Below are 18585 nucleotides of genomic sequence, written 5' to 3'. Positions count from 1 at the left end.
TAATGTTCTCGTTTTATAGCTTTATTTAAATCTCTAGGATCTAAACATATTCTTATTTTGTTCGGTTTGACAACTGTGACCATTGAATTTACCCATTCAGTTGGTTCTCTTACTTTCTCAATAACATTTAAATTTTCCATTCTTTGTAATTCTTTCTTAACTTTATCACGTATAGCTATGGGTATTTTTCTTGGAGGATGAATGACTGGTGTTACATCTTGTTTTAACTGGATTTTTTATTCTCCATTCAAACAACCTAAGCCTTCAAATACATCTTTGTACTCTTCCAGTAAGTCTTCAGTGTAAACAGACATTACTTTCTGAATCAAATTTAGTTGCAAACATGATTTTAATCCTAATATAGAAGGTACTTCTTTGTTAATAACTTGGTATTCCACAACATAATTATTTTTTCCATATTGGCAGTTAAGTACTACTTTTCCTAAAGTATCCATTTTATTCCCAGAGAATGTAACTAATCTTTTAATTTCAGACTTTTGTATCGGAACATTTAGCAATTTCACTTTTCTTTTAGAAATAACATGGCACATTGCTCCAGTATCTAACTGCAAATTTAGTTTACTTTTATTTACATTAACGTCAACAGTCTATTTCTCTTCCTTGTTATCTGAATTAAGGTTTAATGTGCCAACATAAAATTCTAACTCTTCCTCAGTCATGATTTATTAATTTAATTTGTCTATCTTTTTTGTTTACCTTGACTGCTTCATTTTTTATTATATAGCTTTTACACTGATTCGCGAAATGATTTGCCTTTTTACATTGTAGAGTTGCGCGCCTCCAACCTGCACGCAACCAAGAGGTGACTGTTGAAACTGGAAAATAGACAGAGTCTTGCTAAGGGTTTAAGTCCCTTTTTATTCAACTTAAGAAATTACAATTGCGTGCTCTTGACGCTCACAAACTACGCTGACCCGGCGGTAAAATAAAAATAAGAACCTGAAAATAAATAATAACAAGACTCTAACTTCGAGGCTCTCTAAACGTAACTAACCTCACCGCGTTTTACAATACCGCTGCTAATTCAGCAAACTTTGAATATCACGTTGAACGATTAACAATTCTCCGAGGCAAGCACACAGGCCGAAACGCGGGGTTCTTCAATTTCTGGCTAACTACCTCCGCGCTCGTGAAGTAAGAACAGCACACCTCGAACTCGTTTCCATTCTATTTTACTCAGAATACTTCCGCTGATAATTTGAATCCTTGCGCGTTCTACTAAAATTTACATACTCTGGCATTGGCAGTTCCAGGGGAAAGTAAGGCTTGACAGGAAAGATAGTTTAAACTTAAAATAAATGTTAGTTAAAATAAATATAAACCCTACAACATTTATGACAGATTTTTCCATATGCGGGACACATTCGATACTCATGAGATGTTCCACATTTAGAACAAACTTTTGTCTTTTGTTTATCGGTATTTACCTCTTTGTAGGTATTCTTATTATGTTTACTTAGTTTCTTTTTCACTAAGTTTACAGCAGTTTCCTCATCTTTTATGATTTTCATTTAATGTGCACTTATTTCAACAGATCTGCATATATCAAGAGCTTTTTCTAATGTTAATTCTGTTTCATGTAACAATCTTGCTCTCACTACATCATCTTTAATACCACAAACAATTTTATCCTTTATTAAACTATCCGTTAATTGTGCAAACTCGCATGTTCTAGCTTTATTTCGAAGGTCAGTTACATATTCATATATGGTTTCTGACGCGGTTTGATTTCTAGTAAAGAATAAATGTCTTTCATATGTAATATTTTTCTTAGGAATACAATATTCCGTAAATTTTGTTTTAATTTCACTTAATTTAATTTCTTTACCCTCTTCTATAGGAAATGTATTATATATTTCAAGACCACGAATTCCTATTACATGAAGAAAAGTATTAACTCTTACCTTCTCTTCTTTATTATGTAATCCACTAGCTATTTCATATATTTCAAATGATGGCAGCCATCTCTGCCAATTCGAAGCTAGATTTCCATCAAATTTCATCGGCTCTGGTGGTTTTAAACTTTCCATTTTGAAAGCAAAACACTCCTGACACCATATAAAATTATGAGGGTACACTTTTAGCTTTTAGAAACTATTTATTTACAATCTTAGAATGTATAATCACAGAGAACTGCAATAACAGCATAGTTCTATTTTCAAATCTGCATCCAAAGTGTTGCCAATTACAAGTTACTAAATATTAAGTGTTACCATTTACAAATTTTTAAATATTACAAGCATCAAATCAGCGAAATATTCGATTAAGCAAACAATTTTTCACAAATCTTAAGAAATTTAAACATCCATTACATACACTTCCAAAAGCTATCCGCGACATCCACCGTCTTCAGTTTTGCTCTAAAACGACAGTCAGAAAGTTAAACGGCAGCTACACAGCTGACGGAAAAATTTCCGACTCGTTGATCTTTGTAATGATTGAGACGATGACACGAGACTCGCTCTTTGTCCAGTAGATCGCAAAAAACGACCCAATCTTCCATCTCGACGGTGTCCAGACTAGGGCCCAAAGCCCACAAGGAAATAACTCACCATTCCGAAAATGAACGTCAAGGAGACGTTTTATCCAGTGAGGGCAGACCATAGAAGAAACGGTGTGTAGGTTTTGTGAATATGCGTGCAGCACTTGGAACAAATACACATTCTTGATGAAATCAATTTTCTAATTGAAATGTTAGATTTAATGGAAAACTCTCTTAAATTACTCTTTAGATTCAGAACTCTATGAAAACTTAGTTCCGGAATTTTGGAATTGTCTAAAGTAATCTCAGGCACAAAACGATTAGTATTATCTTTTTAGTTATGCCCCAGTTCCGAAAAATTCACTTTTATACTACACGAGAACAAGTTGTCAGCATTTGCATCAAGAGTTTGAAAATCGTTTTTGTTTTCAGCAACATTAAGCAAATTGCGCTGCTCATATCAGCGCTACGTTTCTTTAGTCATTGTCTTATTAGAGGCCAAGCATTTCCCTACGAATAATGAATAAAATTTCTCGATTGCTTAAAGATTCGTAAGAAATATAAAAATATACGTTTGGCAGCAGTTATCGTTTTCAAAATTAACAGGAAAAATAAACAAATGGATACAGCGCATGCGTAATTTGAAATTGCCTTCAAATTTGAAGGCGCTTATTGTATTTACTATGGAAATGTTTACATGTGATTGCTGAAATTGTATTTTCATTTTAAAATATTGTCCTCTAAATATGGAAAACATCATCGGAAATAAAAGTGTCAGTCCATTGTCGGGGAGTAAGGCTTCGGAAAAAAATACCATCAAAGTAATGCCTCATGAATTAGCATAACCATAATTATTTAAGTTTTTTTTTGATGAAATTTTATGCGTAATTTTTGTTTGAAAATCAGAACTTGCTTCTGTTTGTCATAAATCCAATATAATTATTTTTAATTTTCATGCTATCGGTCGTAATCTGTGTCAAATCTTTTTAAATATAAATAATATATCTTTAAATATTGTATCTCTATAATCTCTTTAAATACTTAACATCCTTAAATATATCATTTTGATCGGTAAAATTAAATCACTTAAACTATAAGTTTGTCAACTGTTATTGAAATATTTCATTTGTAACTTAGTAATATATTTATATTTTTGGTTAGCATTAGTATGCAAGTGATCGGTAAAATTAAATCACTTAAACTATAAGTTTGTCAACTGTTATTGAAATATTTCATTTGTAACTTAGTAATATATTTATATTTTTGGTTAGCATTAGTATGCAAGTTTTATTTTGAAACATTTTTTATGTGCAATTATTATTAGCTACTACACACTGCATAGTTCTAGTATATTAGATACAAAAAATATTTGCCATTTTTGTGATCATATATTTAACTGGGAGACATATTTGTAAAAAATACTTTGGTAAAATCCTAGCATACGGTGCAGCCTTGGCGCGACTTTGAAAATTATCGCCAACACCAAAAATGATCCAAAGAACGTCTATATATATTATACACACATAGTATATGTATATACACACATACTATATATATTATATACATAGTATATACTATGTTTAACTACATATTTTCTTTGAATGACCCGTTAACTACTCATCGTATATGTCCCGTTTTTACTGCTCATCATAAAGTCGCCAAAAGTAGTCAAATCCCGTGTGCACCGGATACTAGGATTAAACTAATACTTTAATTGCTTGGAGTAATTTCAATACTCATTTATATGTAATATCAGCTGCTAAAATAGCAAATGGAAAAATTAATATATATAGTATAGAAGTGTTATAAATCATTAGAATAAATTGTTCTGAGATACAAAACAAGCTCATGTGGTAAATTGCATGATGTTGAGTTTTTGGGTGCTTTACTATATTTGAATAAACCACATTGAATAATCAGTGAACTATTTTATTCCATAAATGTAATTTTGATGCTTTAGTAAGGATTGGAACTATAACTCTTTGATTTATAAAACAACATTTTTGTCTTTGCTATCTTATCATTGGATATTTGAAGGTCTTGATTAGATTAAAAAGTGGTTAGCTAATGCTGCTGTAAGTATCACCTATCACTGTTTATTTATGTTGTCTGAAATACAGTCAAAAGTCGTTAATTCGGATACACATAATCCGGAATGATCTATAATCCGGGCCTCAAAGCTATGAACTTTCTGCACGTAAGACCTTTACGGCTGCGAATATGCGTGTGCGCATGCCCAAAATACGTTTACACAAGCGCGTTTAATGTATAACGGACGGTATAAGCTAAACTAAAATTATCTAATTCAGTTAATGTTGCAGATTGCGTTGTTCCTTAATCTTAAAATTGGATCCAGTTTATTATTTTTTGCAGACTGTTAGAGCAATTTTATAAAAGTAAGCTTGAACTTTCCATTATGTCAAATAGAATTTCCAATATATATTTGCTAATATATAAAGGATCTACAAAGCGAAAGTATGTTTCAAAGTCCATTAAACAAAAAATGGAATTGCTGCAAAAAATGGATAAAGGCATATCATTTGTTTATCTAACCATTGCAAAATCTGTTTATCAACTTCATGCTGCTCTGCGGCGGGGGGACGCCGCGGCGCGCAATGAATTGGAAGTTGATCTGTCAGCACTATCCTTATCTTCAGGGCAGATGTTTTTGTTTTATTTGGCTTATAATTCCTTACTAAATGTAGTATTTCATCTCAATGTACTCCGTGTTTGATATGATTTAAATCAAATTCCTCGTCATTATAATTCACTTCCGATAACGAAGAAAGTAAAGTAAACAAATAAATATTAAGCTTTTTTATGTAAATTTTGATACCCTTTAGATCATAATTGTTTTTTATTTCATAAATTACGGTTTCATATTTTTAATGTTATAATTTCTGCATGCCATCTTACCAGATTTAAACTGATGATCTATAATCCGGAAAAATCGATAATCCGGAATCGCCGAAGTCCCGATGAGTCCGGATTAACGACTTTTGACTGTACTGATAATTTTTAGAGGTGATCATCTACAAGAGGGATTTTAAAGAGAAGTTTTATAATATACATGTGTGTGATATTTTAGAAATGGTATGATGAGAGAATCAATTAAGTTGCAGTCGTGGTGAAATAATGATGGTATTACAGTTGATGCAGTTGCAACCAACTGTAGTTATCGGGAAGACTAAATATCCATTTTTGTTTCTGAACAGGAATAATTCTTTAGAGACAGATTTTTTTAAATTGGTATGACATGAAGGGGGCTAAATGTGCACCAACAATTTTATATACGCAATTACATTTCATAACAATGGAAGATACTGCAGAGAGGCAAACAGTTGCTAAGCAACAGAAGAATGGAAGAGAAGAGCATGTGCATCAAATATCTGGGTTATTTATAAGCTTGGTTCTTTTGTTTGAATTCTAAGTGCTGATTGGATAAAAGCTCACAGCAATGCGAATCTCTGCAGGGAAAGAGTAATGTTAGTGCAAAAGCCTTGAAGGAGATTGTGCTTATATTGAAATCCCCAGAAATGTAAAGGGCAAGTTACTAACTTGTTCCAATTAATTGTAATTTGTTAACAATTTTTCTTCATATTTTTGTGTCTTATATGTATATTTAATTTAATCATAATTTTTAATTTATTGCAGCATTTTAATGAAAGTTTTTCTTTTTTGTGCATATGTATAGTTACCTAATATAAAGGATTTTACCATAATAAAGCCTATAAGCAGAGGTGCATTTGGGTAAGTTATATAATGCAATGTCTTTTTTTATTAGTTTTTTAATGCATGCAATCATTGTGAAAGTGATTAATGTTACATTATAACCTTGTTTTATGGTTAATCTTAGTAGTTTGTATATAGCTGGAATAGAATTAAAAGAAATTTGAAATGTTTCAGATTTTAAATTATGTCTAAAGGGACCTTTTTTTTTAGCGTTTTGTGTGTTACCTTTATTTATTAAATATCATGTTCTTTGCACTTAAACCATAAAATTTAGTTCAATAGCAATGTCACAAAATAATTTTAAAATGAGCATATCTTTAAAATTTCCAATACACAGTTCGACGCGTTGGAGATAAAAAGGTCCCCCCCCCACAGAGTGTTGCCATTGCTCACTTTTAAATCATTGAGTTTGTTACTCAAAAATTCGTTAAAGTTTTACAAAATATGAAATCAATAATGAAACAAATTCCAAATTTCAAATTTGGGATTTTAGATGCCCATATTCGCAGTAGGATTACATCATTCAAAATTGGATGGCTCTAGATACCATTGTTTTATCACAATGCGAGAAATATACATACATTTATGCAGATTTTTCATTATTTAATTTCTTCAAATATAATGCAGGACTCTAACATTTTGTGACAACAGTTTGAAAAGTGAACCGACATTTATTGGAGTCCGATGCAAAATGCCAAAACGAAAGTAATAGTCCTTTGGGACTTGAATCCCTTTGGACTAAAAATGACTCAAATGCAGAATATACATATGTAAAGTATCCTGATTACATGTTTAGAAAAACACTGCTACTATGACTTTTTCAAATACTCCCAAATTAAAAAAAAATAGAGAGAAATATATGAGATCAGAAGTATCAAATAATCTTTAGTATTTATAAAAATATTATCATATTTTGAGTTTTTTAATTTTATTATTAGAATGCCTCCTCTAAATTCTGCCACCCAGTGTGAGCGCACTAGCTTCGGCGCCCGTCCTGCCCTTATCTGAATAACAAATCGGTCTGAATTTTCACGGCACAAAATGTAATCTTTTGGAATATGAGTATCTTTTGCAAAACCTATTTTTTGCATATAGAAAGAAATTACACTAAATTTCTCCTCCTCAACACTTTGCAGTAGAATTAGGTAAAATCTGTAATTATCGGCAATCATAATGCCAATATAAAAGATTACCATACTCTTTGGTATTGGTGAAAATACTGATTTTATGCATTTTTACATTGGGATTTCCAACTGTTTTTTTAAAGTTCCATGTTGGCGCTCGATTACACCATTGTATTTGGGTGATAAGCTGCAGTGGTGTAAGCTCTGAAACCTAGGCATTTGCTGAAGGATTGGAAGCATTGACTTTCAAACTGTCTACCTTGGTTAGATGTCGACTGAAAATCCAAGACGCGATAAGGGCATTTACGATGGCATCTGCAACTTGGTCTTCCAAAGAAGCAGCTTCAATACACCAAGTGAATCTATCAATTATTGTAAGTAGGTGCCTAAAACCTTTGCAAAATGGTAAAAGGCCAATAATATTGATGTTAAGGTTCTTGAAACGTTCATTTGGAACTTTGAATTCAGCAGCTGGATGACTTTGTGAACTTTGGCTCATTGACATGCCAAACATGCTGTAGTCCACAGTTGATCGTCTTTGTTTATGCCATACCATATGAATCTTTTTTGTCACCAGCTTCATTGTTTCATGAATTCCAGGGTGGGTTAAGTTACATATAGAAAATATATTCTTTCATGAAATATTTTAGGAATGTATGGTAAAATTAGTGGAGGTATTACAGTAACTTTTCTTATTGCTATCTGGGATAGGAATTTATAGTATTTTGAAACTGGAATTTGATTTAAGAATCTTGATGTCGTTATCCTCTTGGCGATCTGCAATAACTGTGTAATTAATTGGAGCTGGAGAGTAGTGATAGTTTCAATTATTGATAGTGTGTCTGCTATGGTATTTTCTTCTCCTGCACCATATGTCTGTAGTGAATTTTGCAATGTAGTTCAGTTGCTGAACTTGTCTTGGAGAGATTTTATCTAAATTCTGCTGGAAGACAAATGTGACAAGTTTATTATAATTGAAGATAGTAAATGATCGTCCTTTCAGAATGTGTTTATATTGCTTTATGGCTAGGTAAATTGCAAGTAATTCTCTATCATAAGCTCTGTAGTTTCTCTGCATTGAGGATAGGGATCGAGAAAAAAAGCTGTTTTCCATTGACATCTGCAATTATAAAAGGCCAGTTGAAAGATTTGCGTATCTCCATATTCGGCTCCAGCAATTTTTGATCAACTGTTTTGACTGTTATACTGTTAGCTGCAAACAGCTCAAGCTTAGACACAGTTCTTTTTTTCGATGGTGATGATAGGATAATTGATATATCTGCTCCAATGTCAATTAAAAAATGGGTTGCTGATGCATTGTCATTAATAAATAGACGACTCAGCTATACCCTTGGTCATAATTGAAACTGAGATTCAGTTTTCTCTTGCAACTGACATTTGCATGGTGGTGGACAGATGGTGGGTAAAAAATTACAAGCTTCCCAAGGTGGATTGAGACTTAATTCCTGTATATCAGGCATTGTCAATAGCTTGAACAAATCATGACTAAAGACTAAATGCTTCACATATTAAGAGGCAACTGTTGCATTCAAGTTGCTAATTTTGCAAAGAAGTTGGGTGATTTCCTGTCACTCAATTCCAATTCAGCCAGAATTTTCAGAATCAGAAAAAATTCCGCTATGCCTCTTTTTAATGGTCAGATATTTGCAGTCATCTGATGGTTTGATAAGGACATTAGTGACTTGTGACATTGTCCCTGCTTCGGTGAAATTGATTTTTTAGACTTACTATGGAAACTTAATCTCTTCGATCTTGTTTCAGCATTCTCATCTGTAGACATTTAATTGCAATCAATCAGTCACTAACGTGCTTACCAGTTGGCAGATTTGTTGCTTAAGGACAGGTATGTTCACAGTATACTGTAAAGAACAAACTCTTTAAACAAACTTAATAACAAGTGAACAGCAGTAAAATAAATGATAAGTTTTTTCTAAAACAAATTCTAATGTTTGCTTTTTATTCTGAACTTTTTTTACTATTGTCACTTGAGCAAAGAAAATCGCAATGGGAAGAATTTGATAGATAGAGTTTCAGATTTTAAGCAGTGTTGCCACATTGCTCATCAGATTAATTCATTTTATTAAACTTATTTCATTTCTAGTTCAGTTTGTATTCTTATCCTTTATATAATTTAGTTAAATATAATTGTGCATTTACCGTTAATTTTGTTTATAAACAAATAATTCATCTTCAGCATTACTGTTTTATGTTCTTTCACATTTTTGTAAAAATTATATACATAGTATCTGAGAAAAAACTAAGCATTTAATTTTTTTCTAAAAATTGATGGTGAATCATTCGCAAAACACTAGCCTATGATGCCTACTGATTGTTAGTTCTGTGTAGCTTTGCTTTACTCAATCGAAAAAGCCATTTGGTACACTTGAAAGATTAAGTAGTACAATGACTTGTAGGCTCTCATTAACCACTTCACTGTTTACCCTGAGACAGACTCATCAATTTTAAAAGTGCCGTTTGGCGTGTAAGATTCCAACCTGTGTACTTTACAGTTGAAGTGAGGAAACTTAAGAACTGATAAACGAATAATCGTTTGAGTTCATGAGACAGAGAACAAAACATCAGAAGGGTTAAATTACCTTTTATTATTCCAAATAAAGTTTAACAGGATTCCTTTCTTGGAGTTAAAATAAAGCCTCCACTCAGGCTTGAACTCAAACTAAGAACTAAACTAATCTAAAAGATATAGCCGAAGCTATCAAGATTCTAACAGTTGTTAGAATCTTGATAGTCCCCTTAATGCTAAATAACAGCGAAGCTATGAAGGGCTTAAAGTGCGGCCGAGTGTAATAATAGCTTAAGAGAGAGAGTAGCCTAAAAAGGCAAATGCACGCAAGTCAGAATCTCTGACTCTCTCTCGAAGTCAGTAGAACTTCACACTTAAATACTTTTCCTCATTTGCATTCAAACACGATTCTGAAAATACATTCTGGCTGGAAGTTGTAAGTAGAAATTCATGAATATAGGAAAGTAACTTTTAACTAAAGATTAACTGTTAGAAAAATTAACATAAACCTTACAGGGGTCAGCAGTGAGACATAGTTATTGAAGCCAAATGTGGTCTGGTTCATAACCTCCGAAAGAGATTCATTGCTTCATGTTTTACAACTCCCAGACTGTGCCAAAAATGCAAAGAGATTTATGGCCTAATTGGTCACACTTACTCCAAAAGGGACATGATTATACAAAGCAAAGTTCACATAAAAAGATGAGTAATAGGAATGCACTTATTTCCCCCTTTCCACTAGCACTGCAATAGAACTTTCCTCGTTTGAAAGTGTTCGTTTAAGAGATCGTCTTTGTTAATTTTAAGATAAGAGACTAGAAACACAAAAGAATTTTTTCTCCTGGATACGGTGACACTATTCAGCATTCTTGAGTGTAACAAATAGGCAGTTCAAGTTAATTTGGCACAAACTTCTAAATAGGTCTTGACAGCTGGAGAAGGGGAAAAATTAAAAATTCTATCATAAATTGAGCTCAGTTTCAGACACAAAAAGTTTATCTTCGGAGAAAATAAAAGCAGCAAATATTTGAGTTTTGTCAGATGGTAAAGTGGCTAATATATTTATGTATCTTTGTATCCATCATGTCTATTTAAAGTGGTTAGCTACTGATACTGATTGAATTTGGAACTATAACCCCACTCTAACAAACTGTGTGATATTCAGCAATGGTGTGTGAAGGATGAGCTTGCATTGCTTTCAGACTGTCACTCGGTGATCATCATTGCTAAAAAAGAACCAAGGTGTACCAACGACGCACCAGACATTGCTGTTCATGTCCAGGTCTCTTATGACAGCAGTGCAAGTATTTGTGACAGTAGTTTGGTTTTAATGACTGTCTTCAGAAGGACAATTTGATATTCAACCTGTTCCTGTTAATTCATAAGAAATCATTTGTACTGATGTTGAATCATTAAGATCTTATTGTATCTTTCAGAATGTTACTATCTGTGGATTGTGGGGCTGCGGCTGCATGACATTAAATGCATCAGTCTTTGTGTTACAAGATTTATCTTATTTCATCAGTTTTATATAAAATCTAGGCAATTTAACAATGCATTTTTGTCTAATTGTATGTTTTCCTTAGGGATGTGTTTCTTCCCAATATTGGTGCTGTTCAGTCTCAGTCCAATGAATTGTATTTTCTTTATTGTGTTCAAATATTACTTATGATTTTTCATATTATATTTCTGCTGTAGTACAATGTGGAGATTAATTGGCTATCTGCAGGAAATGTTGTTTCCAAGTTATTTTCATCCCTTAATCCCTTAATTCAGAAAGCATAAGTAAAAGGAATATTCATATTCTTGTAAAAATCTCAAAGTAACATGAATAAAATGTGCATTTTCTACCTCTCTGTGTGTGAGAGTATATAGTTATACGATATTCATGCCATTTTATTAATTACATTTTTTTCCCTTGTCTTAAATAGAAGGAAAAAGCATCAATGTAAAATTTAAAATTAGCAAAAAAGCAATCCTAGATTGATGTAGATAAATTCACTTCTTTTCTTCAGAAGCAGAAAATCACCCCCCCCCCCCACCCAGAAGAGGGCTCAATTTTTTTTTTTTCCATCCTTTGGCCCAGTTTAAAATTTTCTATTTTTTTAGGAAAGTTTTCCTGTGCCATAAGAATGAGAAGCCTGATCAAATATTTGCAGTAAAAGTGATGAAGAAGAAAGTTATGGTGAACAAGAATATGATGAAACAAGGTAAATTTTGGATTATTTAAATTCTCTGTAATTGTAAGTCATGGTGCATAGACATACATTTCTGTAATTATATATTATAAATCATGTTACACACACACACATATATATATTCGGATTATAGATCATCAGTTTAAATCTGGTAAGATGGCATGCAGAAATTATAAAATTAAAAATATGAAACAGTAATTTATGAAATAAAGAGCAATTATGATCTAAAGGGTATCAAAATTTACAAAAAAAAAAAAAAAAAAAAGCTTAATATTTATTTGTTTACTTTATTAAGCATTTCTTTCAATGCGCGCATGCGTAAATATGCATTTCAATTACGCATAGTCGAAATTAGAAAATTCCAACCTGAAAACTATTTGATGTGTATTTGTGATATTTATAATGACGAGGGATTTGATTTAAATCATATCAAAGATGGAGTACATCGAGATGAAATACTACATTTAGTAAGGAATTATAAGCCGAATAAAATAAAAACATCTGCCCTGAAGATAAGGATAGTGCTGACAGATCAACTTCCAGTTCATTGCGCGCTGCGCCGTCGCCCCCCCTTCCGCAGAGCAGCGTGAAATTGATAAACAGATTTTGGAATGGTTAAAGAAACAAAGGATATGCCTTTATCCATTTTTTGCAGCAATTCCACTTTTTGTTTGATGGACATCGAAACATGCTTTCGCTTTGTAGATCCTTTGGCAGCTTCAGAATCGGAAATTCTTGTTGACATAGTCGAAAATTCAAGCTTACTTTAATAAAATTGCTCTAACAGTCTGCAAAAAATAATAAGCCAGATCCAATTAGAAGATTAAGGAACAACGCAATCTGCAACATTAACTGAAATAGATAATTAGCTAGTTTTAGCTTAGCTTATACCGTCCGTTATATATTAAACGTGCATGTGTAAACGTATTATGCGCATGCGTAAACATATTATGTGTTTACGCATGCGCATAATACGTTTACACATGTTGTTGACACATGTTGTTTACACATGTTGTTGACTTCACAAGATATGAAGAAGCGGTTTACGCATGCGCATAATACATATTATGTGTTTACGCATGCACAGAAAGTTTGTAGCTTTGAGGTCTGGATTATATATCATTCCGGATTATGGATGTCCGGATTAAAGACTTTTGAGTGTATATATATATATATATATATAATCACTGTATTAGTATTTTCCATCAAAGCCATACCACTCTGTGCTTTTGTTTTTGGCATAAGGTGTCACAAGTTTTGTTTGCTGGATAGATTCTTTATTGCAAGGATTTACGATTTCACAAGATATGAAGAAGCGGTTATTGTTTTTTTTTCTTTTTACAGGAAAGAGATGCACTTCAGAAAAGAAGGCCATATTCAGATAACTGCCTCGTGAAATTAATATGCAACTCAAAGCTGAAATGACTGTGTACACTTTGCTTATGTTGGGAAGAAAAAGGTGTCTAAACACAAAGGAGTTTGTTGGATAATACATTTCTTTTATCACTGCAATATGATTCATTTACTAATGGTGTTAAACGCTAATGTTATTGAGTTCTGTAAACCAAAGCTTACTTTAAATGAATCATAACATAGTTGATTACATTACACAATAACATAACATTGATTGGAATCATTGCATAAGTGAGATATGTACCTATTCCTTGTTTTCTCATCATAACTTTAAAATCGATAGACACAACAAAATTATGCATTTTCCTGAACATTTATTTATAAAAAGAAAATAATGTCATTGAGACGTTAGGTTTTTTTTTAAACCAAAAGACATGAAAAATCAGAAAAGCCTTCGCAGGGATTTGAATATGTGCCGAGTGTGCTACCATTACACCACAAAGACATGCAAAAAGGAGGGAGAAAGTATATTATAATATAAGCATGTTCTTCTGCCACAGTGAACCTTATACCTGATGAGCTGTGAACTGACATCCAGCCTTCATCTGAGATTTCTGAACAATACAGATTGATAGAATATTGTATCGATGCTATATCATCAAACAAAAGGCACTCATGCCAAAAATCAAGGCTATCCTTGATATCTTGGCAGCACACAGGCTGGATGTTTAGTTTTAGTTTATTTAATTACGGCAAAGCACACTAGAGCTATCTGCCTAAGGTGAGGGATGCCTTCGTGTTTCCCTTTCTAAGAGAAACTGGCTCGTATACATGTTACACATGGGGAAAACCACAAAAACGCCCATGCAGCCAGCCCGTTCTCGGGATTCGAACCTTGGACCGAACTACCAGTGTTCAGCGACTTTACTGTTTGGCCACTGGTGGGCCCTCACAGGCTGGATGTGTAGGATGCCAATTTCTCCCTTTTTGCAGTTGCACAGTAGATCTTCATAGTAATTTGCAGTTTTTTATTAAAGAAAAAAAATCTCTCCCACTATTATTCCTTTATATTTCTTGCTAAACCACAGCACGAAGCAGATCCTAGCTTGGGGAAAGCATGGAACAATACCTATCTAACTGTCCAATATGATGGTAAAATACTGGTGTTTCCGTCTTCTGTTACCTGCCACATTATGTTTCATGTAGTACCGAGCCAAAGGTGGGGTGGGCAAAATGCATGATATTGCTTTGAGTGAAAAATACTGTATTATGTCACGTTGCATTTATTTTTAGTTTTTCATGAATTTTTATGTCTTTGTAGTGTTAACTGAGAGAGATGCCTTGGCCCTTAGTAGAAGCCCTTTTGTTGTACAGCTTTTCTATTCTTTGCAGTCAAAAACAAATATATATTTGGTGAGTATTGATCATAGATTTTAGAAAATTGTGATTTATTGGGAATTTTTTTTTATGTATCATTTACTTACTTATCGAGGCATGATATGAAAAGAAATATTGCGATTTTGAAAGATATAATTCTACGTTGTTTTATAGCTAATTATTTTATTATTCATAATTTTGCAGTGCTGAGGAAGGAAGGAGGAATAGGTAGGGCAGCCTATTTTTTTTCCCATAAAAATGTTTGTGTAAGTATACACAGAATAATCAGTGGGAGAGACAAACAGCAGTAGTTAAGAATGTGTTCTTATACTGATAATATTTGCATGTAAAAAAACAACATGGAATTTTATTCTTCTATTTTGAATTTCTAGTTTAGCTTAATTGTTGAGACTAATGGCTTTCAGTACTTTAGTTAACTAACATTATGAACCTTAAGTATTAAGTCTCAGATTTGAATTAAAAAAAATTTTTTTTTTAACGAACTGAACAAACTGACTTCATGCTTTTCCTCCTTTAAGCATAAAATCAAAATTTTAAGTACAATTTTGCATAGAATGTTTCTTAGTGGATGTGATGATAGCAGTCTCTGAGCTCAAAATCTGAATCTTCATAGTAATTTTAATTCTCTGTTGTATGCAGTTATACACAATGTGTATAATCTTCACTTTGTATTATAAGATGACAATGTTCACATAAAAAATTTTATGTGCCAAAATAAAATACTTACAGCATTGAAATTCTATCAGTAGCCTTTGTCATGTGGCTATTTATAATTATGCCTCTTCTCCCAAATCTTTCAGTCAGCTATTTAATACAATGGTCGTAATTTTCATCAGTTAAAGGTAAAGTTGCTAGTAGAGTTTCATCTGGCTCTGGCTAGCAATGTCTCCAACTAAGTAAATTTCTCGATTTTAATTAAGTTACCATTGTTATAAATAGCATTTTCAAATTGGCTCCAAATTAAAAAAAAAAAAAAAAAAAAATGGAGTCACCATAAAATTTTGATAATTTCAGCATATCAGAAATATTTGCAAAACTCACTTCACTACAGGTTTCTGGACTAATTCAATAGACTTTTTATTTTATTTACTTTCAGTTTCTGTAATAAAACAAGAAACTTTCCCTTTGTTAAATACAAAGGCAAAATTTCACATTTTATTATTAATAGTTAAATATTATTTTTTCAGAGTATTCTTTGGATGCTAAAGCTTCATCTTCTGTAGCCTTCACGTCAGTGAACTTAAGTATTTCTTTACCTAATGATTTTAAGCTATTCTTTTTACTTCCTTGTATGAAGTAAAGAAAGTATTGTAATCACAAAAAATTCCAGGTATCATATTTCAATGAAAATATCCATTTTGACATCTATTGAATGCAATTTGATGATCTTTTTGTATAACATCTGCACGTAAGGACAGAACAAAGGACTCTTTTTCTCCAAACAAATTATGAAACTGATTTAAAATAGATTCAGAAGAGATTTTTTTCATGGCGTCTATATCTCGCATAACTCAAAAACAAGTAGCCTCAGAATGTTGAAATTTTGTGCATAGGACTGCTGTAATATGTAATTGTGCACCTATCTCTTTCGTTGCAATTGGCTGCACTAAAAGAACACTCACTGGTGGCCATTAAAATTGCAATACCATGAAGGAAAGCAAGTACAAAATAGATATTTACTGCACATAAACAGTATGGCATGAAGACAAAATGATTAAATTTGTAAGCATTTTCGAGGTTTACAGGAATGCGAAATTAGTAGAAACAGCTGCCATCCCTGGCAGCTAAAATGGCCCTTACCCCATTAGGCATGGAGTCAAACTGGGCTTGAATGACAGAAATGGGCAACTCGTTCCATGCTGCTTCAAGTCTATGCCACACTTTATCAACCATATTAGCTGGAGAAGGGTGGTGGGATAGTTTCTCAGATACCAATGACCAGATGTTTTCAATGGGTGACAGATCTGGAGATTGTGCAGGCCAGGGCAGCAGTTGAGTACCCTGTGTATTGAGGAAAGTCAGAACATGACATGCAACATGTGGTCTTGCATTATCTTGTTGGAAGATGGCATTCGGCATGTTTCGAAGATAGGGCACAACCACTGGACGTAAGATGTCAGAAATGTAAATTACCGTCGATATGAACTAGAGATGTGTGTGTTGTGCACCCAATGGCTGCCCAAACCATTACATCAGGTGCATTGCCCTTATGTCAATACTGAATGCAAGCAGACGACGTGCGGTTACCTCGGACACTCCAGACACATATACGGCCATCAGAATACAGCACGTAGAAACGGGACTCATTTGAAAAGATGACATTGTGACACTCCTGTACCTAGCTTTGTACCTAGCAGAGTCACCGTCTCTCTGTTCTGCATTTTCAAGGGAAGCTGAAGTAATGGTCACATTACTACAAACGTCGATGCACCTTACGAGCTGATACTGGGAGTGCTGCAAACATGAACATTTCCTGGCTAATTGGCCATGATGTGGTCATATTGTTTTGGAATGCTGACCTCACAATATGTCTGTCCTCTCTGGCATTAGTCATGGGGCGTTGAGATCCTGTCCCGTTCATTATTACCTTCAGCAATCCATTTATTCCATATTCGCATGACAGTGGTTGGATGTCGACCAATGCGACTGGTGGTATCACGGAACAATAATCTGCACTTTCGATAGGCAAGGACACTGCCTGCATCGAATTTTAAAACTTGCTGGTAAGCATTTCCTCTTCTTATTCGAGGCATAACACAATATTCCGAGCAAACTCCAAACTTCCAAAGCACTTTCTGAACAAGAAATCCACTACACAATTTTCCTTTTATGCAGTGCTTCAGATGCTGTTTCTCCCTCCTGCATCATCTAAATGGGCTAAAATACTAATCACTTGCATATCCCAACTACTTCTTCCTTTCATGTGATTTTGACGTTCGTTAGATCGTTCCTTCCTGGTGATCCAATTTTAATGGCCAGTAAGTGTATATATATGTACAGTAATTTCTGGAAAAAAGGCCACATCAGTGTAAATGGCAGGAAAAAAATTAAAGTTATACAGAAATGCCGCATCAGCGTAAAACCCGCAATAGATTCAATTGCACGTGACATCGTCGTGGGCCATATAGATGCACAATCTCAACCTAAGTCATGATATATGACATATCAGTTAAAAAAAATGTATGAAATGAAACCATAACTCAAAAATAAATTAAAGGTAAGAAATGTTGAAAATATATTTACATTCACGTATATACTTATATTTACCCACTAAAGAAGTCCATGTTTGTAATACTCAGACTATATTATAAAAAATGTTGCAACAATGAAATATTAAATTTGGATGACAAAAGAAAATTTTTAATTTTACTTACAAAAGGAATTACAGCAAACTATACATCATATAAAGTCATCAAAATCTGATTCTTCACTATCTGAATTAAAAAGATTTAGTAAATCCTGATTTAAGTCTACCTGATAGTCACATTCATCCTCTTGGTTTACAGTCTCTTTATCTAAGGATATAATTTCAACTTCTTTGAACCCTGCTATTATTGACAATGTTTTTACTGATTTCCACGCACTTCCTACCCACTTTGCAACTTCTTCATAAGATGCATTTTACCGCTTTTGGTATATGCATGCAATCCTTCACTCATCCAACACTCCCACCGCTTTCGGACTTCAGCTTTGAAGGATTTATTACCTGACAAATCTAATGGTTGTAAGATT

General features: G+C 33.2%; 1 protein-coding gene across 2 annotated transcripts in view; it reads left to right on the top strand.

The window, feature by feature from the left end:
- The first annotated feature begins 3030 nt into the window (after positions 1-3030).
- Positions 3031-18585, top strand: part of gwl (serine/threonine-protein kinase greatwall) — a 110503-nt gene continuing 94948 nt past the window's right edge. Inside the window, exons 1-4 of one of the 2 annotated variants that reach the window (XM_085810866.1) lie at positions 3031-3324; positions 6198-6253; positions 12014-12114; positions 14777-14868. In XM_085810866.1, the coding sequence (XP_085666992.1) occupies positions 3250-3324; positions 6198-6253; positions 12014-12114; positions 14777-14868 (324 nt within the window). In that variant the 5' untranslated portion in view covers positions 3031-3249. The remainder of the gene's footprint in view (positions 3325-6197; positions 6254-12013; positions 12115-14776; positions 14869-18585) is intronic. The other variant, XM_085810865.1, reaches the window with a different exon arrangement.

The sequence above is a fragment of the Stegodyphus dumicola genome, chromosome 2 (genome assembly GCF_044657685.1).
Source record: "Stegodyphus dumicola isolate Sdum_Otavi_A_Nest chromosome 2, ASM4465768v1".
In the NCBI taxonomy this organism is placed as follows: Eukaryota; Metazoa; Arthropoda; class Arachnida; order Araneae; family Eresidae; genus Stegodyphus; species Stegodyphus dumicola.
This window is presented reverse-complemented; position numbering and strand designations above follow the sequence as displayed.